We start from the raw sequence: 23781 nt of genomic DNA on the forward strand, positions 1-23781 counted from the left end.
ATCTCTCATATTGTGGAGTTATACTTCATAACTGTTTTTGCCATCATTGCATCACTTGGGTACCTACCCACTCACTGACGAAGGGCCAAATAGCCCTGAAACAGTGCTGTCTGGGTGGTGGTACCTATCTGAGAATAAGTAACACTAGTCTTCTCCTTAGGTGAAGCGTTACTTATTCGAAGTAGTGCAATATCATGGCAACTCGTTGTGAAGGTATTCACAATATGAGATATAACCTAAAACGATGCCACCTTAAAAATTTTCTGTTTATTCAGAAATGGCTGTGTATTATGATGCTAAGCACTTTATATACATAGTCTAAATTTGTTCGCAGCTTGAGGCTCTAGCCCTAAATGCGCCTTAGTCTAAATACATCATACACCATCAGGCATCTCTCATATTGTGGAGTTATACTTCATAACTGTTTTTGCCATCATTGCATCACTTGGGTACCTACCCACTCACTGACGAAGGGCCAAATAGCCCTGAAACAGTGCTGTCTGGGTGGTGGTACCTATCTGAGAATAAGTAACACTAGTCTTCTCCTTAGGTGAAGCGTTACTTATTCGAAGTAGTGCAATATCATGGCAACTCGTTGTGAAGGTATTCACAATATGAGATATAACCTAAAACGATGCCACCTTAAAAATTTTCTGTTTATTCAGAAATGGCTGTGTATTATGATGCTAAGCACTTTATATACATAGTAAAGGACATTCTTATCAAAACTAAAGAACTAAAATGGTCTTGGGCAGGACACATAGCTCGAAGACATGATGACAGATGGACTAAGAAAATAACAGAATGGTACCCAAGAGGAGCTAGAAGAAAACCTGGAAGACAAAGGCGGAGATGGATAGATGAAATTCATGAGTTTGTGGGTAGTAAATGGATGGCCAGTGCTCAAAACAGAAGGAACTGGAAAGTTGCTGGAGAGGCCTTCATCCTGTAGTGGATTGAAAATGGCCGATGATGATGAGTAACCCAACAACACCTTATACTCTTGGATTGCTAGAAGGGAGCCCTTTCGAGTGGTGATGTCCATTTTCATTTCGTTCTTTCAGGTAAAGCACCTGTTTACATTTTTAGTAATGCATATTGCTTGCCTTTGGCTCGTTGCATATAGCTCTTGAGCCACCACTGTTAAGATAATTCTCGTACAAGGCCAAGGATAGCCCAGGGCAACAGAAAGAGCTTCTGTAAATAACACAATAATCGGCGTCTGTTGCTATTTACAAACCACCTCCAACAGAGCTAACTAAGGGTGAGCATTGTGTTTCCTTCTCCCTCACAGTGACAATGGCCGAAGCTAGCAGGGCACCCATTGAAAAAATATGTAGCGTATGTCTAAAAGCTGAGATTCTTACAATTAAATGTATTATTTGTGACCAGTTTTTTGGAGGCTGCTGCACCTCCTTGAATATTAAAAAGCTTATCAAAGCAAAGAAACAAAATTTTATTTGCCTTTCAAGTGCAAAACAACAAGACTGCTCAAAAGAATCGACTGTTCTGATAAACGTGGTTGAAGACATTGAAACTACAGAGCAAATTTTGTCTGAAGTAACAGAAACTCCCCTCTCTTTCCGCAAGATTGCGGGCCAAAACAACTCCATCACACTCGAAGACTCAATTCAAGACATTCTTGGTTGTGATGCTTGCCCAGAAAATTGCGGGCATGGAATACTGACATATCCCACAAGGCAGCAAGCTGAAACATCACCTCTAGTTACAGTTGCTAAAAATAAGCTTACAAAGATGCTCAGCGAGTCCATGGAACCTATCTTACAGCAGCCTAGTGCTGAGATCTCTGCAAACTTCTCTGACCAATTACTTCCCATCTATAAACTCATATCTGTCCTACAAGAATAAAACAACCTGCTTAAAGAGCAAAATCTCAAAATCCTACACAGTGTAAAGCGACTGGTGGAGAAGATGGATAGCTGGGAAAATCACACCCGCATGAAGAATAAGGGCTACAGGCCCCCTTCTTCCCCTCAGTCATCCTGTGATCAATCAGGTGTAAAGATTTGCAAAGCAGTCGATTGCTCTCTGCATCGTGAGGTCAGCTGCACTCCCACCACTCATAACAAAGCCAGTTGTCAGTCCAGCAGTTTGGCAAGTGCAAGTGCCACTATGAATATACAGGAAGATGGAGCGGACAACTGTCAGAGCTCGGCTGCCCCAGAGGCTCCGTCCCTCTCATGTCCCATCATCATATCGTCCTTAACCTGCCCTCATTTCAATCACTGCCAAGCAAATTATCAGAGAAAACTTAAGAGAGAAAAACAGGATAGCAGAAGTATCCTACATACTGCAGGACCCCAGTTCCAATAGTATTTTTCCTTTGCCAGAAACAAGTGGCAACACCTCGAATGGGACCCACACTACTGGTAATAATGTCCAGCAATGTACAGCACCTTGCTTTTCTAATCGCAAGGGTCACGGTACTGACGTTGGTAGCACATCCAACTGGGATTTGAATAGGCTGGCCAAATATAATATTACAGCCATTCCTACATGAGAGAAGATTTTTATCTCCAGATTAGGCCCTGCAACGCAGCCCAGTAACATTAAAGACATGTGTAAAACTGAGTTTGGATTAACAGTAGAAGTTAAACAATTAAAAACGAAGCATCCTGCTTACGCCTCGTTTGTTGTCACGTGTCCAATGGGACAGTCCTCGTTGCTACTGAATTTTCAGGACTGGCTGGCAGGGTCACTGGTCAAACCATACAGGGATAGATGGATGATAAGATCAAGTAGCCCTTCTGAAACGTCATAGCAGCAACCAAATCCTCCCCCTTCTCTGAGACAGGGGACTCGCAGCCTGCAGCATTTTTTCCAGAACGTACGAAGCATTTCCAACAAGCTTCCCCCACAACAAACCTGCATGATGATGGCTGACTTTGACTACATTTGCCTTGTTGAAACGTGGTTACATAATAACAGACAACTAAACATTCTCACTAATCCACTTGGATACAAATGTGTTGGCACTGGAAGAACTGAAAAACGGAGTGGAGGAACCATGATCCTGTATAAAGATGAATATCAGTCTACAAAGGAACACCTCTCCAAATCAGATAATTTTGAAGCCACCTGTGCCACCTTTTTCAATGGGAAAATAAAATTACAAATCTGGCTTATATACCTGCCTCCTGAGCACACCAGAGATTTAAGAAATGAACTTCTTGCATGGCTTACCGTTAACCTCAATCCAGCTGTAGATACGATCCTTTTAGGAGATGTTAACATGCCAATTCCAAAACATACCGACGCAAAAAGAAATCTTGACTCTATTCTTGCATAACTAAATCTGAAACAGCTGGTTACTCCAGCAACTAGAGGGAATCAACAGTTAGATGTTGTCTATTACAATACACTCAGCATTAGATTAGCAGATAACTTGTTTCGCTTTAAATCAGACCACAATCCCATAGCTGTAGAGACCACACTCAATGTTGCTGGAACCAATCACAGGGATGGTGGAAATTTTAACGGCATGCACAGCACGACCTTTTCTTTAAAATACATCAAACCAAACATCATTCTCAAAGGACTTCGAGAATACAAATGGCAAGAACTAAGCATGAAGCCAGCAGAGGAAGCTCTCCAGCTACTGGCCCTAAAACTCACAAAAATTACCTATGAAGGAGCATCAAAGGTCATAAGGATAACCGGGAAATCCAAAGACTGGTTTAATCCACAGTTCAAATATGTCTTTCATAAAAAACAAAGACTTTACAGGAAGTGGCTGAAGACAGGAAATCCTAATGACCACATTCTGTACAAAAAAGAGAGGTTCACTTTATAAAGCTGAAAAAACAAGCACATTACACAGCTGTACTATCAAAGCTCAAACAAGGAAAAAGGATCATTCGTGATAACAGGAAAAAGGGTCTCGTGACTGCCGAGGTCTTTACCGAATGGTCCACGAAGGCATTTGGACAACCTCCCACACCCAACCAATTAGCAATTGAAGAAAACAGGAAGAGAACAACTGACCTCCTTCACAGAATCGTAGAAAAAGAAGAATCCGTTTCAAACTTACAAAGAAAGACACCTCTAACAACCATCACAATTACCAAAGAAAACCTCATGAAAGCCATAAATGAACTTCCTAATAAAGCAACTGTTGGTCCTGATAACTTCCCTCTTTTCATGGCAAAAATCAGCAGCCCTTACATTATTGAGGTGTTGCATCACACTTTCAATCAAATCATTCAAAAAGGTACTCTCCCCTGTATATGGAACAGCTACATAGTCAGGCCCATTCCCAAAATAAAGAATCCAAAAAATGCCAAAGACAATAGACCCATAGCCATAAGTTGCACCATCTTGAAAATGTTTTGAGAAGACCCTTCTCTCAGCTCTCACCCAACACTGCTTCGGGCATCGTCCTCTGCACCTACACTCCGTCTTATCAACCGTCACAAATCTCCTTGCGACCCTTTTCCGGATGCAGAAAGCTCTCGACAATAAGGAACAGTTCGATATTATCTTCCTAGACATATCCGCAGCTTTTAACAATATCTCGATAATGGCTCTGGAACAAATTTTATTTTTCTACTTCAAAATACAAGGCAATCTCCTGAAGATTTTATGGAGCAGTCTGAAGGAAAGATGTCTCATAATCCATAATGAAGATTTTATTGCCCATTACTCCATTTTGCAGGGAGTGCCACAGGGAGGTGTTCTCTCCTCACTGTTATTTGCCATAGCTCTGAAACCATTTTTTGCATCCCATAAAGACAACTTTATTACATATGCTGATGACCTGAAATTCTTCGTCAAATCTAAAAATCTACAACAAGTTAAGCAAACAAATCAACAAGCCAATAACACAATAAACAAACTGGAGCATTACCTCGATTGTATTGGATTACGTTTAAATACAAGTAAATCTGACCAGATGACAATTACAAAGAAAAAGAGCAGGAACAATATCTCTATGCTGGTAAGCAGATGCGAAGTTCCAAAGGTTAAATTGCACATAGACCTTGGCCTAAAATGGGATGAGGGACTAACATTCTCCGAGCACTTTGATTACATCAAAACTAAAACATATGCAGCGCCTCTGGGCTGCCAAACAGGAGTTAATTGGCATTAGAAACCCAGATCTTGTTAAAAAGTATATCTTGAAATGTATACTTCCCATCCCACTGTATGCTTCACAGATTTGGTCCTCTACTCCACCAAGCAACCTGAAAGCTTTCCTTAGTATTGAATACTGGCTCCTGAGATGGCTGAACAGGATCTCGAATCACCCATTTACTATCTCTAGAACCATCCTACTTTCCAATCTCAGCATTCCTCCCTGGAAAAAGACAATCAACACAAGAAACATTTCCACATTAGCCCAACGCTAACAGGAAGATTAGATGCTCCCAGTATTGACGGCTTGTTTCACTCTCGTCAAGAAGCCACCAGAATTGCTGAAACAAGACATCCTCTTCAAAGCAACTTAAAAAACCTGGACAGCCTAAGTCGCTTTTTTCCAGCAAACACAACAGAACTCTTCAATAAATTAAGAATTGAACCGGAAAAGCTCTGTAACGAAAAACCCTACAGATTGCAAGTCTTTGCTGACTCCTATCATCTCCTGTAACTGTAGTGCACAGCCACTCGGCTCAAAAACTGCATTTAATTTTGATCCCTTTTAAATATATATTCTTGGTATATATATTTTAGACGTCATTGATCCCTTTTAAATATATATTCTAGATGCCAACCTAAGGTGTTAAAATTTTAAATATTCTATAATGTTCAAAGATACTAAAAAATGTAAATATTCTATTATAAAATCATAATTACTCATGTATTCCAAAATTCTGTATGCAACCTTTCAGGGTGAACTTCCCATGGACTTTGTAACCTTTTGCTCATGGGTCTGCTTCACACCTTAGAATGTAACTCTCACCCTTCTAGCCAATGGCTGTCCCAGGAGTGTCTTTTCAACAGAGAAATAAATTGATAATAATAATAATAATAATAATAATAATAATAAAACTGTAAAAATTGCAGAGTGCGAATATTAGAAAAAAAGGCTTTCTGCATAAGAAATCATATCAGTAAAATTTGTCTAGTCACTGTAAAATCCAGTGACTACACAAATGTGTATAAAACAAATAAAACACTAATGTAAATAAAACATATGTAAAAAAATATATATATTTAATTAACCATACAAAATGGCAAATGGAAAGTGCAGTTAAACACAAAATAAAAACCACTTAAGAACTTAAAAAATACACCAAGAGATTTTGAGACAGAGTGCCCCTTTCCCAACTCTGAAGTGTACAAAACAATATCAATTTAATCAGTGTATCTACACCGATATTATATAGTTAATTTAAACCCATATCATATTATGCCTCATACATTTAATCTTCAAATACTGTATCAATTTAAATAGCATACTATCATATGACGCATAACAGAAATCATCACCTTATGCAATATTACGATGCACAAAAAGGGTGGAGTGGGGAGAAGATAGGATCAGAGAAAAGATAAAACAAAAATTAATAAGAATCTGATGGTTAAAAATAACAACCATTAATAACATTATATACAGCATGCCAACATTTGTTATAATGCAAAATAGAATATTCCATGATGGGTATCTATTATTAGTAGTAGTGACAGTGATGCAAAGAAGCAAGCTTATGCAGCATCAGCCAAAAATAAATAAATAAACAAACTATCTACCTCATCTATCTAGCCATCTAATAACACTAGTCAAAAAAAATGAAACTTTTTTTTTTTTTTCATCAAAGATATAAACATAGATTTCTAAAGCCAGTTTTGTGTGCAATTTCAAATATGTTCCAGTTTTTTCTAGTATGTGTAGTTTTTTTTAATACAACTGCTGATAATGTCAGCACAAGTTTACAAAGACTTTTTCATTGCAAAACATGAGACTGGTTACAATTGCATTATTTTAAATTTTATGGTACATTCTATGGTACACTCTATATGGTACACTCTATCCGATACACTCTATACACTTAATTAAAATAATAGAGTACACTATTGTTAAAAATATATGTACAATTTAAAAACGTTGTGCAGATGATTTTCTTTGGTATACTTTGTCTGGAATGTCATGGTACAACATCCAGCAGTAGGCCCCAAAAGAAACTGGTAGCAGTTTTTCATTGACTTAATATCTTTATGGCATTCCTCCTGCTTGTCACTCACTCACTCACTGTGCTAAGGTCTTCAGGAAAGAAATCTAAATCCATTGATAATTGAACTTGATCCAGCAATACCAGCTTTTCATTTAGCAAGAGGCTTAGATACCACATTTAGTAACTACTTCACTTTTCAAATAAATTTTTAATGTAATAGATAGGCTTGATGAAGTGATATTAGTTTCCCAATGTCTCGATTAAAGTCACTTAGCTGGAGTCTTTAAAAAGGGACTCATATTTTGTGGGTATGGGCTTGGCACACCCAGGGTACTGAGCTGGATATCATCATTCTTCTCTTTCTTGGTGATTCCCTTCTACTTCTCTCTCTCTCTCTCTCTCTCTCTCTCTCTCTCTCTCTCTCTCTCTCTCTCTCTCTCTCTCTCTCTCTCTCTCTCTCTCTCTCTCTCACAGGGTAATTCAGAAATGTTTTTGGCTGGTGCAGCATAAGCCTTGGGCTTCCTTGCACTATATAGCAAATAATAATAATAACTACCACATTTAGTAATCTGGAGTTGATTTCTTTACTTGGAGGAAAGTTGGATGACCACACTGAAACCATCATAAAATATTTATATATAACTACTTACCAAACATGTACAAGCCTTCACCTACTACAGATATACAGTAACTAATTTATAAGAAAATTATTAGCTGTTACCAATAATTGTCCATCTTGTGGCAACTCTGAATTGCAAATACACCTTAGATTTTATGTGCTTCTTAACTAAGAGCATAACTCCTCCCACCTTCCTGTACTGTCTATCCTTGCATACACTGGATTTGAGAACAGCATCAGGAGAAAATTGCCCGGTAAGCTCCATGGAATAACGCCAGGCTTGGCAAATGATATTAGCAATGAACAGCGTTGAATACAGGAACTGCCTGTTGGGAAATGGCAGTTCAGTGGGTAAACTGACCCTAAAAACTCAGTGACCAAGAAATATCCACAGGCAAACTAAGTCAATCACAGGGAGAAACCTTGGTTTTTCAACCAGGTCTGTACACAACCATCATACTTACTGAATATGGATACTTCATGGAAAGGTCCATTCCTTGGGGCTAAAGGACAACCATTATTGCTACAGTGGACTGACCGAGGACTGGCAGCAGATCCCTCAAGACTGTCCACTATAAATCAATACTTGGACTATTCTCCACTTTGTCGTTGGACATGCATACCAGCTGGCGATGAACCAAGCTACATTCTGAACCTGGACAACTTTAAAAACCTCTCAGATTTCTCATAAAAGGTCTTCAAAGAGAAAGATGATGTAGATACTATCCACCGGGCCCTGATGGATCTCTGGCTCAACCAGCTATCCCTAGGCAGAACAGGAGGAGGTATCCTGCTGCAGGTCACTGAACCACTAACGATATTGTTCCCTGGCTACCCATGAGCCATATCAAGCACCCAATTATTATTGCTGACAGTGGTTCCATCCACTATGGCATTCCCTTGCTGCCAGTGAATGCTTCACCACTGGGGCAGCAGCTGACACTCGGAACATCTCCTGGTGGGGGATCATGGAAATGTTGTGGGACTGCTTCCTCAATGTGGGATTTCTTTTTCCCATCTTGTTAGGAGGGGCTTTCTGGGAAATTTCATGTGCTGACAGTGGAATACCCACAGTGTGGCAATGATGATGTTCTGGCTGCTACTGATCTTCCATCAACTGAGCCTTCCAGTGTGGGATTTTGCCAACATCATCATCTCCTCAAGCAATGTGCAATCTTCTCCCTCAGTAGGAGAATGATGCTTTCATCCTTGTCCTCTGTCTCTTTTTACTTTACTTCTCATTCTTAGAGAGATGCCACCACCTCCTATCATTTCCCTAGCTTCATGATTGCTCTCTCTCTCTAAAGGTAAATTTCTACACATCTATTCTACAACTGTCTTTCCTCAACTTGAATTTATGCCCCTCAGGTGTGCAATCTGAGCAAGAGAAAGAATCCCATCAGCATTGAGCTTGCTCAACCCATTCAAGGCCTTATACACTTCAATCAGATCACCTCACAGGTGTGTAGTCTCCAGATGTTGCAATTTGCAGAACTTAAGTTGTCATTTGTAAGAGCAACCCTTTGTTCCCTCACCAATCTCATTGCCCCTCTCTGTACTCTTTCCAATAGCTCTACATTCTTATTAAAATTAGGCTTCCAGACCTGTATGCAGTACTCAAGGTGTGGCCTGACCATTGCCTTATACAAGGGGATGATCACCTCCTTATCCCTGTTAGCAAAATTCCTGTATATCATTGACAAGAAACCATGAACTGCTCTGGCAGCCTGTCTGCACTGATTAGAAAACTTCATATGCATTTTGAAAGGCCACAATCCTTTGAGTTACTTAATCTTCTTTTAGGTAGCATATGGACAATTACCCCCACATCCTTTTCATTTTCAACTACCCTAAGTATAGTACCACACTGTTTGTAGGGTACTCTGGGGTTTCTGCTACCCATATGCAGTAATTTGCATTTGTCAATATTAAACTTCAGTTAATTGATATTCTTACATGTCCACATTTTCCCCTTTGTTTAGATCAGCAATCAAGTCGTTTTTACTGGTTAATTCACTCTATTCTGTATTTAGTGGTACCATAATTAATAGCTGATACTGTGTTAATCTGATCCCATGTATGAATGAGAATCACTTTAGTTATAGTATTACAAATGAATTTATGGTGTTATTATGAAGGAAAAGTACCATATTTTTAAAGCTGGATAAAATAAAAGACATCCATGTTTTGGAAGCAGTGACATCAAATTATAAGGGTATCCAATAGAGTAGGGATGACTCACCTCCCTAAAATAGAGAGATCTCATCCAACCTGAGCTCTTCTATCAACCTCAGTGTGTTTTGACACTTTGTATTTGTAATGACAAATGATTAATAAAAAATATATTAATTTTAAAATTATATATTTCTATATTGGGTTCTGTCTTGGAGACAGTTTAGGCCCTTCCATTGACAGACTTTTTTCATTCTTCCCAGCTTGGACGATGATCATATTAGAAAAAGAAAAGAAAAAAGGAAAAATTGAAAGTTATAAAATATAAATAAACTACATTGCACTAGGCTCTAGATAGTAATAATATCCCATATCAACCTACATATGCATTTTGAAAGGCCACAATCCTTTGAGTTACCTAATCTTCTTTTAGGTAGCATATGGACAAATACAAATGGATTAAAGTTGCTATGTTGATGTTTATAAATGGAAATCTAAAAACATTCACCACACAGTTGTTATTATTTATATAATACATTAGCATCTAAGGCATTAGCATTGTGTTGTACTATGTACATCTGTATATGTGTGGGCTAATGGATAAAACTGCATGTTGTGCAGTTTTGTCCATCAAAGGCTGAAAATTCCAAAATAATTCACAGAGAAAAATTTCTATGCTCTCTGCCTGTAATCAGCTAACTATAGTCCTGACTGAAGAGTCCTTTATTAATTCCTCATCTCTGACAGAATTTTAACCCTGACCTCTCCAAAGAAGTGATGAAACCCAGTGGTGTAGCTACCATGTAGGCAGGCAAGGCAATTGCCTCCGGGCCCAGGTCCTTTGGGGGCTCAGCGTCTTTGGCTGTCTCCTGTTTTTGCAATTTTCATTAATTAAGTAGGGGCCCAAACATGTTCTTTGCCTCCGGGCCCGAAAAAGGGTAGCTACGCTAATGATGAAACCGCTATTGATGTCAAAGAGGACCACTAAACGGTAAATGTATTTAGTAAATTGTTACCTTCATCTAATGATTCATGCATAAATTGTGAGAGTAGGAAACTGAGTACTCCATCACTTATTATCAGTAAGTCTTGTTCATAAATAACATTTAGACCAGAAATGTGAAAATGGCAGTCTGCAGCCCTCTGACATTTCTTTTGTGGCCTCAAGTGTTGTCAACTTTCACAGGTTAACAGGGGTAAAACTATATGAAAATGATGGTAAATGGAAATACTTAAATAAGGTATTAGGCAGAGGCAAATATAAGATTTAAATAAAAATTAATAATATATAAGAACCATCCTAGCTATTAATGGTCAAAGAATCTATATTTTTGTGCAAAATGAAATACATAAAAATATTTAACATATTTCTCTCATTAATGCTGCCAGTGTTCTGTGTGCACACTAGCACACCCTACAAACTCCCCCACCCCAGAACTAGTGGCCTGTTAGCACTTTTGAGTTTCACACCCAATTTAGACAATTCCATGATCTAACAAATTTCTCAGTGTTCTTGCATCACTATAAAAACTTATTTCCCTGAGATGATAACTCCACAGTCAGCAATACTTGGTAAAATGCCAATCAGCGAACTAAATTTTCTGATTTGCAGGTGGTTTGCTAGATTTCGCCATTTTTCTAAACATAATTAGAAAATGGGTGGTACCAGATATTGGATTGTAGGATTTCAGAGAAGTAACTGTGATAAGTTTTACTAATAGCAACAGATTCTACCTCATGAACAAATATTAACCTTGAAATTCACTGTTATTGTTTTCTCTTCGTTTTTATGATATTGTTTTTGTTTTTGTTTTTGTGAGATATCATTTTTTTAAATTTGGCACTGGTGCTGATTGATCCTGTTTTCAGTCTATATTGCCAAAAATATTTAATTGGATCACTTAACATATGCAGTAAAACTATTACAACAAATGCCATTTTAAATATTACTATAACAAAAATATTTCTAGGTTCTGGATGACTTCCCTTAGTAACAGACAGTGTTTATAAATCTTGTTTCAACAAAATAGTTTTTTTGAGTATTTTTGCCATTTCAGTTTGTTTAATATTTATTTTGACATTTAAATAAAATAAAGCAGAAGTTAGTACTCCTATATATTATAAAAGTGGGTTACGTTATTAGGCAGAACTTATTCAAACAAATAATAGTTCAATTAAAATAATTTTGAGCAATAGTCACTAGAAAGAAATTTTAGTAAAACAAAATAGTACTTACACTCCCAAGAGGTTCATTGTAATAGGACCTACTGTACTAGGGAGACTACGTTAATTTTTTTTTCTTCATTTACTGTGCACATTAATTTCTTACTTTACTTTGAAGTTGTATTTTCTTAATAATAAAAATTAACAAGAAGCTAGTCTGGATTTAGGCTCATCATTCCTTGCCTTTTTTTTTTTTTTACTAAACTACTCCACTGTGTGGTTATAACATCCATTCATTACCAATACCTAATAATTACATACCTTTAGCATGAATTTCACCTATATTCACTTCTATATATTTATTCTAAGAAAATAACTCCAGACAGGCTAAACTTTTTTTCTTTCTGTTTGGTGCCAGTTTCCTACATTTCTTTATATAATAAGCATCCTTTTCTTCAAAAATCTATTGTAAATTTTTGTTTATCAAGTATTGGGTCCTTGAGGTTGTCACAGACATTCTCTCAGATATGCCAGACAAGCTGTACTTGCTACCTGGGAGTCAAAAATGCTGATGGAACTAATATTCGAGTAACATTCAAGTCAAGTAGACCCAATTTTGGCAAACTCTGGATGGTCTGTTGTGACAGCCAAATCCACTGCTTGCACCTTCACAATGGTAGGACTGTTAGTAATCCTGGGTATAACCTCCATGCACAAGCACACTATGAGTGACCATCCAGATATGAACCAACATAATCAGGGATCGAGGTGTGGCACCCACACATGAAGGAATGCCACCCCTCTGTGTTACCAGACAACACTAGGTGGTAGATGACCCTCATCAACCAGTGCAATACCACCACTTTGCTTATTGCAGGCTTGAAGTGGTGGAACACATGTTTAGTCTCCAGAGCTAAGTTCCAGTCAACCCTTCCCCATCTCTTCCATCATGCAGTATGACTGATGACTTTTGAGGTTATGATGAACATCGTGGCGGGATCCAATCTTCCTTACATTTCGATCTAAAATGGTGTTCGCAGGCTGGCCACTAGTTAGTACACCGGACCAAACCTATTGGTAACTCTCTAGGAATCTTCCGGATCAGCTAGTATATAATCTTGCTACCTCTACTCTGCCAGATAGTGACTGGAGGAAGTCTGAGTAGTGTGTATGCGGGTATGTCATGTGTATGTCATTGTCAAGGCCACATTATGTCAAGGATCTGTGTATATTCTTACCATGTGTATGCCATATCCAAAAATTTCATTACTTCATACAGCATGTCCCCCCTCACTTTTTCTTACTATTGAATACACCATGAATTGTCAAACTAATAGAGTAAGCTTATCTGCGAAAAGATCTAAACCTCCCAAACACTTCCTAGTTCATTTCACAAATATACTTGGTCTCAATGCTAATCTCAACGATGTCCATTTCCAATTGCAGTCTGCCAAACCCCATGTACTTTTTCTGACAGAATCTCAGTTATCAGTTGATTCAACTACTGCTCATCTCAGATGCCCAAATTATTCGCTGTATGATTCCTTTCGCCTCAAAGGTGGTACTTGTTCATATGTCCCTTCCGATATTCCCTGTCAGACTTGGTAATTCGGAATCTCCTCTTTTCAATCTTCTCTGGCTTAAAACCTCTCTACCTCACTGTGTCAAATTCATCTGTTGTCTCTACCATTCTCCCAACTCCACTAATCACTTGGAGCGCTTTGACTTCCTCTCTTTGCAACTTGACTTTCTCCAGCCCAACTTTCCTAACAGTGAGGTAATTTTCCTTGGTGATTTTAATGTTCACAACTCCAGCTGGCTTCCGTTTTCTAGTCACACCGACCCAGCTGGTCGAGATGCTGAGGCTTTTGTAATTACTAATGACTTTGCACAGATTGTTCATTTACCTACAAGGATACTGGACAATCCTAACCATCCAGCCAACAAGCTTGATCTTTTTCTCACAAACAAACCTTCTAAGTACACGGTCGAAGTGAGTGGTCCTTTAACTACCCCAGATCACAACTTGGTGATTGTCCCGTCTCCAATGAAGCCTTTATCTTATGGCTATTCCCAACCTCATATTGTTTGGCATTACAAGAATACAAAATGGGATGACCTGTGAGATTTCTTTTCTTCTTTTCCTTGGTCGGATTACTGTTTCAAAACTTCTGATGTCAATGTTTGCTCAGATCGTGTCAGTGAAATTATTCTTGTAGGAATGGAATCCTTTGTTCCACACTCCACTTTAAAATCTCGTCCTTTATCTAAACCTTGGTTTTCCAATAAATGTGCTATGGCTGCTCAAGAGAAGAACGTTGCATATCGTAATTGGCTTGTTTCCAATTCTTCAGTTTCATTTTCTGCCTACACCAAAACTCGCAACAATTGTAAAGCAGTTATTAATCAGTCCAAACTAGATTTTGAACTGGCTAAGAGTAGAAAATTTGTTTCTTGCCCTAATGATAGCCGAGCATTCTGGTCTTGCCAAAGCTATTGGCTGCAACTTTTGTCCATCTCTGCTCCCACTTCTGCCAAAACCAGATGGTTCTGTTGTCACTTCAGCCAAGGAAAAAGCTGACCTGCTAGCATCCAATTTTTCTTCCAACTCATGTATTAATGATCTTGGTAAAACACCTCCCACCATTCCCAATACCCTCCATTCAATGCCTCCTGTGGCCTTCCGTCAAAAGGATTTTGATGAATCTCGATGCTAAGAAAGCTCCAGGTCCTAATGGTATTTCTCCACTTGTTCTCAAAACCTGTGTTATTGAACTTACTCCTGTTCTTTGCCACCTTTTTTCCAAATGTGTTTTTCCTTCTGCTTTGAAATTTGCTCATATCCAGCCAGTTCCTAAAAAGGGTGACAAGTCCCTCCCGTCCAGTTATCATCCCATTGCAATTACTTCCACTCTTTCTAAAGTAATAGAGAAATCAATTAACCCCCAACTCTTAAACTACCTAGAAACCTTCCATCTGATCAACGATCGCCAGAATGGATTCCATCAGTGTTGAATCACTGGTGATATTCTGGCTTATGTTACCCATTTATGGACAAATTCAGTGGAAACGTTTGGTGAAACACAAGCAGTTGCTCTTGATATCCCAAAGGCTTTCGATCGTGATTGACATAAAGGTCTTCTAAACATGCTTCCATCTTATGGTTTGCTAACAGTTTTTTGTAATTGGTTATCCAGATTTTTCACTGATCGCTCACTGAGGGTGATGGTAGGTGGCTCTCTGTCTTCTAACTTCTCCACTAATACTGATGTCCCCCAAGCTTCAGTTATTTTCCCCACTCTTTTCTTCTTGTATATAATAATGACCTTCTTCCATTGGCTGGAAATCCTATCCATAGTTTTGCTGATGATAGCACATTGCATTCCACTTTCCATTTTGAGAAACCTTGCCCTGCTCAATCAGCTTCAACTTCTCAAATATCCATTTCCTTAAATGCCAATCTCCAGGTAATTCTCCAGTGGGGCAAAGACAACTTAGTTGATTTCAATCCTTCTAAAACTCATTCTTGTCTTATATCTCGCAAAAAGGATTCTTCTGCTCCTATGCTTATTTTTGGTGACACTGATTTCTAGTCAAAATGATTTATCTCTTTTGGGGATTACCCTGACTTCTAATCTCTTTTGGCATAAGCATATTACAAATATTGCTTCCTCTGCATCTAAAAAACTTGGTTTTCTCTTTCGCTCTCGGCGTTACTTTTCTTCCAAACAGCTGTTCACTCTGTACAAATCACAAATCCGTCCTACCATGGAATATTGTTCCCACATCTGGGGCGGTGCCTCCAAAACCTCTCTCAGGCTTCTAGATTCCATTCAGAAGACGGCAGTTAGGTTAATTAATGACCCTCTCTAACAGTCTCTCCACTCGCTGTCTCATAGACACACTATTTCTGCTGCATGCCTTTTCTACAGATACTTCCATGGGCATTTTCATTTTCTACAGATACTTCTATGTTTTTCTGAATTGGCTTCTATAATTCCCGCTCTCTTTCAAAATAGTCCAAACATGTGCCACCACCAGCCAACATCCATTTACTGTCCAACTTCAAACTCACAGAACCAACTTTTCATTTTCCTCGTTTGTTCAGTCAACTGCTGTTTTCTGGAACAACCTTCCATCATACGTATTTCCTGAAAATTTCGGTCTACAGAAGTTCAAGTCTAATGTCAACAAATATCTTCTTTCATCATCTCAACCCCCAACCCAAGTACTGTAGGTTCTAATACCTCTTGTGTTTGGAGTTTTCATAACAAAAAAAAAAAAAAAAAATTTTGTGATTTCAACTTAAAAATGTTGTGTTGTCTTAGACTTAGCCTTGCCACAGTGTATATATTTGAAGCTCACTGGTAATTGCTTGAAATTATATACAAGATATTTCTAACTTGGTAGTATATTTTCACCCTATCCAATAGTGATATCAAATTTTCAATATTAGAATATGGAAAAATTATCTTGGAAAACAGCAAGTTACTCCTGGAGAGAACATAATTATTTTCCAATGATGTCAGAGAACAAACAATAAAAGTGGGACTATTTCACCTGTCCATTCCTTCTAACAGTTTATCTAGTCTAGTTCTTCCTAAATTTATTCAAACTACCTGAGGTGGTTGGTTGTTGGAATAAGGAAAATTTTAAGGAAGATTGTTGGAATAAGGAAAATTTTTGCATATCCAATCTGCTCCCATTCTTCCTCAATTTGAATTTATATCCTCTCATGTATAGTCAGAGCAAGAGGTAGGATTCCATCAGTAGTGAACTTACTCAATCCATTCAAGGCCTTAAATGCCTCAATTACATCCCCTCACTGGTGCCTAGTCTCGAGACACTGCAATTTACCAAACTGCAGCCTTTCCTACTAAGAGCACCCTTTTGCTACCCTCACCAATTTTATTGTGTTCTCTGCATGTTCCATCAAATCCAAGTCCTTACTGAAATGAGGCTTCCAGACCTGTAATCCAATATTCAAGGTGTAGCCTAACCATTGCCTTATACAAAGAGATAATCTGCCTATTTTTACTTTCTATGATATTTAGTAAATTTAACAATGGTTGCGACAAAATCCACCTTGAACACTTTGTCAGAGGGTATCATGACTCATATGGAAATAGCTGATCGCGATATCCAGGTGAATCATGATTTCATCCTTTGCCGAACCTGTGGCATGTATTCCAAGGTCGACCTAGTTGATAATCATAGCTCATCTAACGATATTCTTTTCTTTGTCACCATTGTACAAAGTGTACCGACCTAAAGTTAAAATTTGGTGCATTGCTAGAACAATTTGAGTCACTGAAAAAATGGGTGCTTGCCCTAGAGAATTATGAACTGGGAGCTCATCAGAGACTGAAGACTCGAGTAACCTACCATGTGATGCACTTCCAATTCAGGCCCCATAGCAGACTAACCAGGTACAAACTGCTCTGGTTCAGGACTTTGTTCTGTTAGGAGACTCCATTGTCAGGGAAATGGGGAATATTTTTTGTAATAAGGATAGATGGACTAAAACCAGGGTATGTCTGCTGGGAGCAACTATTAATGATGTCACCAACAGACTGTCAGATTTTAAGGGGGGTAAAGAGAATATTATTATTCATGTGGGGACTAATGATATTAAGCGATCTGACGATTGTTAGACAAATATAGGACCATGCTGAAGAAATGCCATGAGTTAGGTCACAAGTCTATATGTCTGCAATTCTGCCTAGCCACGATAAGAGGGGTTATATGCTAAAGGCCTTGTGGATTAACTCAAGACTTAGACTCAGCAAGGCTTTTGGGCAAAAATTTTAATCAGCTTGGCCCACACTTGTAGGTAGAAGGAATCTGTTTTGTAGAGAGGGGATACATTTAAAAAAAGGTGGTGCAAGGGTTGCCAGTATTATTGAGGATACCTTAAAGGTTCTGGGAAACTGCTAGTTTGGAGGAAAATACACATTTATCTGATAATATTGTGAAGATTATGATGATAGCCTCTACATGCAAATGGAATGGGCAATTAAATGTGAATGTCTTATTATGGGTGATTTTAATTTGCCTCTAATTGATTGGAGCAAATGAGAAGGAAACTCTGCACAGGGCACAAAAAATTTTAAAATCAACTAGATGATTGTTATTTGTATCAACATGTCAGGGAAAGTACTAGGGAAAAGAATATTCTAAACCTGATCATTACCCATGGAAGAGGTGGCATAATAGCGCCAACAATACAGGAACCAGCAGCAGGAAGTGATAACGGAGTTCCATGGTATTACCTTTAAAACATTAATCACAAAAGCCTTGAATGCGTATATACCATTAAAAAAGAGCTGTAGAAGGTTGCTATTGATCAAAATCTTGAGAAGCAGATTTTATTAAAATCTGCATTTTATTCTTGCATAATATTACTACCTTTTTTTGCAAAATATTCTGCCTTTATTCTTGCATAATGTTACTACCCACTGCTTATTCTACCGAATCAATGTTACTGACTGAGTTGGCATCAATTAGGAAGTGATGTCATTTCTGTCTCTTAGTATGAATGATGCAACGTTTTATTCTCACACCCACTACTTACTCTACCGAATCAAAATTAGTGACTGAGTCATAAAAGTAGTAAACTGAATTCATTTACTCTGAAAGCTTCAAGAATTTATACAATAAACTGCACAGAAATAAGCATAAAATATATATATTTATTTAAAAGACATTATCAGATACAATACTTAACAATATACAAAAGTAATTTATACAAATATAAATACAATAACATACTTAAGGCACTTTAAGACAACACAGGTGATTTAACACAAACCACAACCTTCAATGGAATGTCTCTTCTTAAAGTAATTCAACACATTTTGTATACTTCAAAATATTTTGACTATACTACATTGAAGTATAAAAGAATGCTATTAACCATCACATTTTATCTAGATTTCAGGATTTAACAGTTTTATAATAACACATTTAAAATTTGTATTAATGAGTTGTGAACAGTTTGATTTATGATATTGATTTATATACCCTTTTGTAAAAATTAATACAAACTAAAAGGAAGTTCAAATGCTAACAGCATTTTATCACCATTTTATGAAAATGTTTTTAAAAAGTTTCCATATGAAAAAAGGTTAATTAAATTCCTTTTGTCACACTCAGTTTAACATCATACTTTTTCTACCTCAAAATGAAATGAATGAATTACAGAGATTAATTACAACAGTTATTTATATTCAATCCATAAAGGGATAAATATAATTTGTCAGTATTTGATACCAAGTCACAGAAATGTAAGTGTATATAAGTATAAAGAAAACAGTCCAGCTGTATCAACTACTCAAAAATATGCAAAATATATTCAAGATAAATAAAAATAACAGTTTAACATTCACACATTTTTACAAACAGTAATAAAATGAATATAGATAACCTTGTTGCCCAAAACAATGTTCTAGGCAACAAGGGGTGGGGGGGATGAAGGGGAAGGAGGAATTGTGTATATCATTTTTCTTAAACTTACTGTTTATACAAATTTGAAACTTTTTCTACTCAAAGTAAAGAGTGGAAAAATGTCAACGAGATTTTGATCAGATATTACAAGCTCAAAGTTGTCCCTCATTTTTATAACTGTAACAGCCATTAAACTGGCAAATTAACAAACCTTATCAACCTTCTATATATTCAAAAACTTAAGTGGCAAAAATACTAAAAATTAACAATAAAAAAACTATGTAATGTGCCTATTATTTATGGCTTCAGTAGGTTCTTAACAAAAAGCACAAGTCTTTGATGTGACATAGTACTTAAACTTTTGTGCGTCTTCAAACAGCAATTTTTTAAAAGCTGATAATAATTTCAATTTGTAAAAATTATATATGCACATCACACTTGTCTTAATGCTTTAATTTTAAGATTTTTTTTCACACCTGTTATAAACTCTTACAAACACTTTATCCATTTCATTTAATATTCTAATAGCCCCAATAAATAACACTGAGCATTTAAATATGTGCTATTCTAAATCAAATCACTGAGTATTGCAGAAACCAGGTAAATGCAGATCACCTTATCAACAACAAATTATTCACTTATGAAGCCAGTTAACTGCTACAGAGTGATATTTTGATGTACTCTGAAACTCATATGTATATAAAATACTTTGTAGAGCCACACAAGTTGAAGCCATGTTTTATCCAGTGAAACATGCATTTGGCCTAATTCAAATCACAGAATATGGAAAAATTCTGTACTTAACTGGTTTCTGTTGCAAATAGAACTTTTATAACTTTTAAAAAACATCCAAGCAATCAAGTGATTTAAGACAAACTAGTTTCCAAATTCTCTTATATTAAAATAGATTCCCTACCAATATTTTAACTAGAGAAAAAACAGCATGTACAAAAGCAAAAAAATAAATTACTCACTATAAACAGATATGCTTACAGAATAACCATTTAAATTACAAAGTTCCAGAAAAAGAACTAATTAAAATCTTCAATACTCAGAAGGGCAGTGAAATATGGCCATTTTGTCTTAAATGCTTGAAAGAGTAATCATGTTGCTCGTCTTTGTTCTATATAGAGTTTTACAGCTTTTTTCACAATACTGATGAATTCTTCTACTCTAACTTCTGTATCAGCTCCATTACTGAAAGGATCTTCTGGAGCCGGATGATTCAACTCTGAATGAGTATTGTGCCATTCTAGATAAGGACCCCGTGATCTAAGCAAATTTGCAAATTCCTCTACATTGAGTTGGGCCTAAGAAAAAATAGAAAAAAAAATGCATATAATCTCCTGTAAAACAAAAAAACAAATGGTAAATTAACAGTAAATTTTTATTTAATATTCATCACATATGTCAAAAATATGACGAATTGCTCTAAGTTTTTATAAATTTTTTTAAATTTCATTTTCATTATCAAGCATGCTCTTCCATTGTATTCAAAAAATACAATGTAATTTTACTTCTCCAGATGATGGCCTGTATTCAAACCACTTTTACCTTAGGCATAGAAACTGAAGGCCAAAATGGAGAAAAATCTTATCCACAATTTTTTTTTCCCCTTTTCAAAAAAAATAAGCCATTAGGATTAGGTAGGAGATACTTATATTATGTGGTAAAAGATATTTTAATTTTTATAACAAAATCAATATGGCCATATGTTATGAATTCTTCATCAGACAAAAAAGAAAGTTAAGACTTCCATCTTGTCGTTGACTACCCAAAAGTCCTGAAATAACTGTATTGTGCACATCCACAACATAGGCATCTGCCTATAGAAGTTCTCTAGGTCAGTGTTTCCAAACCTTTTTTCAGGTACAGACCACTTTTATATTTGAGGTAGAAGCCACGGGCCACAAAAAAATATTATACTATACATTCAAATATCAATAACTACTTTTGTGGTATACATTAGGTTGTTATAGACACACCTATATCTCCACATCTCCCATCACTGTTAATGGGATTGTTGCCTATCACAAATTTAACTCTATTTTATTGTCAGCTGAGAAACACTGCTCTAGGTGACTGCCCATGCAGATATTTATTCTTAGCTTTCAGTTTTTTTGTCCCTAGACAACTGATAAAATTTAGAACAGTTCATTACATATGGACTATTACAGTTTAAATTCTAAATTAATGAAATTTAAAAAAATAATAATACAATATAGACTGTGCTGCCACTTTATTAGGTGCACCCCTGCTGTGCACACAAATGGCTTGTCCCACAACATTGCAAGTCACATGACAACAGTTGTGGATATAAATGCAGCAGAACAACCTTTCTAGTACCAGTTAAGCATATAAACCGTAGCAAGAATGGGGAAGAGGAGTGATCTAACAGACTTTGAACGTGGCATGGTAGTAGGTGCAAGACGAGCTGAACAAAGCATCTCTGAAACGGCAGTTCTCCAGAACTTTTCACGCACCACAGTTTCAAGGATGTATCGAGAATGGTGCAACGAACAGAAAACATCCTCTCAACAGCACTCCTGTGGAAGAAATTCGCTTGTTGATGAGAGAGGTCAGAGGAGGATGGCTAGAATTGTGCAAGCAAACAGAAGGGCCAAAATCTCACACATCACATCAGAATATAACCTTGGTGTGCAGAACAAAATATTGCAATGGACCACTAGTCTCACTTTGTCACGAATGGGCTACAACAGCCAATGGCCACATCGCGTACCTTTGTTATCAATGAAAAATAAGCATGCCTCCTGTGGCACAGCAACACCAGCACTGGACTACTGAGGATTGGAAAACAGTCGCTTGGTCTGACGAGTAGAAGTTCCTGGTGCATCATGTTGATGGAAGGCTCAGAATTTGGCAAAAACAACATGAATTCATGGACCCCCATCGTATCTGATGACTACTGTGCAAGGTGGTGGGGGCAGTGTTATGGTGTGGGGAATGTTTTCTTGGCACACATCTGTGCCAAGAAATGAGTCGAATGATCATCTTTGGGTGACGAGTCGATTCTCACGGAACTGCGTGACATGCTCATGTCTGCATGGTACTCCATTCCTGCACAACGTTTTCAGCATCTTGTTCAGTCCATGCCTAGATGAATTTGGGCTGTTTTGAAGGCTAAAGGAGGCTCAACACAACACGCTACTAGGTAGGTGTACCTAATAAAGTGGCAGCACAGTGTGTATATATATAAAAGTTTAGATTTTTAAGTTTAAAGTAACCCATATAATATGGAAATATAAGTATTTAGTTATAGTATAAAGGCTATATGGCAAATGTACCGAAGTGCATGAAGCAGCAACAAAGGATAAAAAAGTATATAAGCAAAGTTATAATAAGCGAGAGAAAGAGCTGACAGATGTAAGTGCAAAAAGCACAAGGTGCCAAACTAGTAGGGAAAGGATAGAAAGAAAGAAAGAGAAGTATTAAGGGTGGATGACAGAGAAATAAGGCAAAAAAACCTAAGTGATACATTGAATTGTAAGAAATTAAAGGCTGAATCAGAAAGCCAATTAGATGAAATGAAGCTATAAAGGAAAAGTAAAAATAAATGATTATTAAAGATTACAATAAAATAGCATGCATCAAATAAGAGGGTTGAAAATTTTCAACCCTCTTATTTGATGGTTGAAAGGGAAATCTAAAGACAATTCATAAAGTATGTATCAATTCACTCTGTAATATAAACTGTCGTAATATAAAAAGATAAACCCTTACCTTGTAAGGAACCAACTGAACAGCAACACTTCCTTTAGGTAGATATAGTGCATTTGCTAATCCAGCACCATTAACTCCAATCAATACACTATACCCTTGAACTTTTAAAATCTGAAAGAAACATTTCCTTAGATTAGGAACTTTTTTATTTCATACTACACCATGGTTACTATTAGAAAATTAACAAACAGTAGATGCCATTTCATGCAAAATATTATCATTTATTTTAAAATGAAAAACAATGATATTTAACTTGCATAACAAGAATAATGTTAAATATAACTAAAATATTTTAAATATTCACAATACCTTACACCAGAGGTTCCCAAAGTGTGGGATGCACCCCCCGGGCATACTTTGGGGGAGGGGGGGGGGGGCTGATTGCTTTTACAAAGCATTTTTTTAACAAAATATAGATAAACCATCCCAAAATTAAAAAGCATGAGAAATAACTATACTAGAGGTCCAGATGACATTCCAGGCTTATTTTGGAAAATGACTGTCACT

At 37.0% G+C, this 23781-nt stretch overlaps 1 protein-coding gene across 3 annotated transcripts in view; it reads right to left on the reverse strand.

Annotated features, from left to right (window-relative positions):
- Window positions 1-20390: 20390 nt before the first annotated feature.
- Window positions 20391-23781, reverse strand: part of LOC150083339 (protein O-linked-mannose beta-1,4-N-acetylglucosaminyltransferase 2-like) — a 36493-nt gene continuing 33102 nt past the window's right edge. For all 3 annotated transcript variants that reach the window (XM_090377197.1, XM_090377198.1, XM_090377199.1), the window contains 2 exons: window positions 23275-23385; window positions 20391-20843 (listed from right to left, as the gene is read on the reverse strand). In XM_090377197.1, the coding sequence (XP_090233323.1) occupies window positions 20637-20843; window positions 23275-23385 (318 nt within the window). In that variant the 3' untranslated portion in view covers window positions 20391-20636. The remainder of the gene's footprint in view (window positions 20844-23274; window positions 23386-23781) is intronic.

This window comes from Mastigoproctus giganteus, chromosome 7 (assembly GCF_048544385.1).
Source record: "Mastigoproctus giganteus isolate SK-2022 chromosome 7, ASM4854438v1, whole genome shotgun sequence".
Lineage (NCBI taxonomy): Eukaryota > Metazoa > Arthropoda > Arachnida > Uropygi > Thelyphonidae > Mastigoproctus > Mastigoproctus giganteus.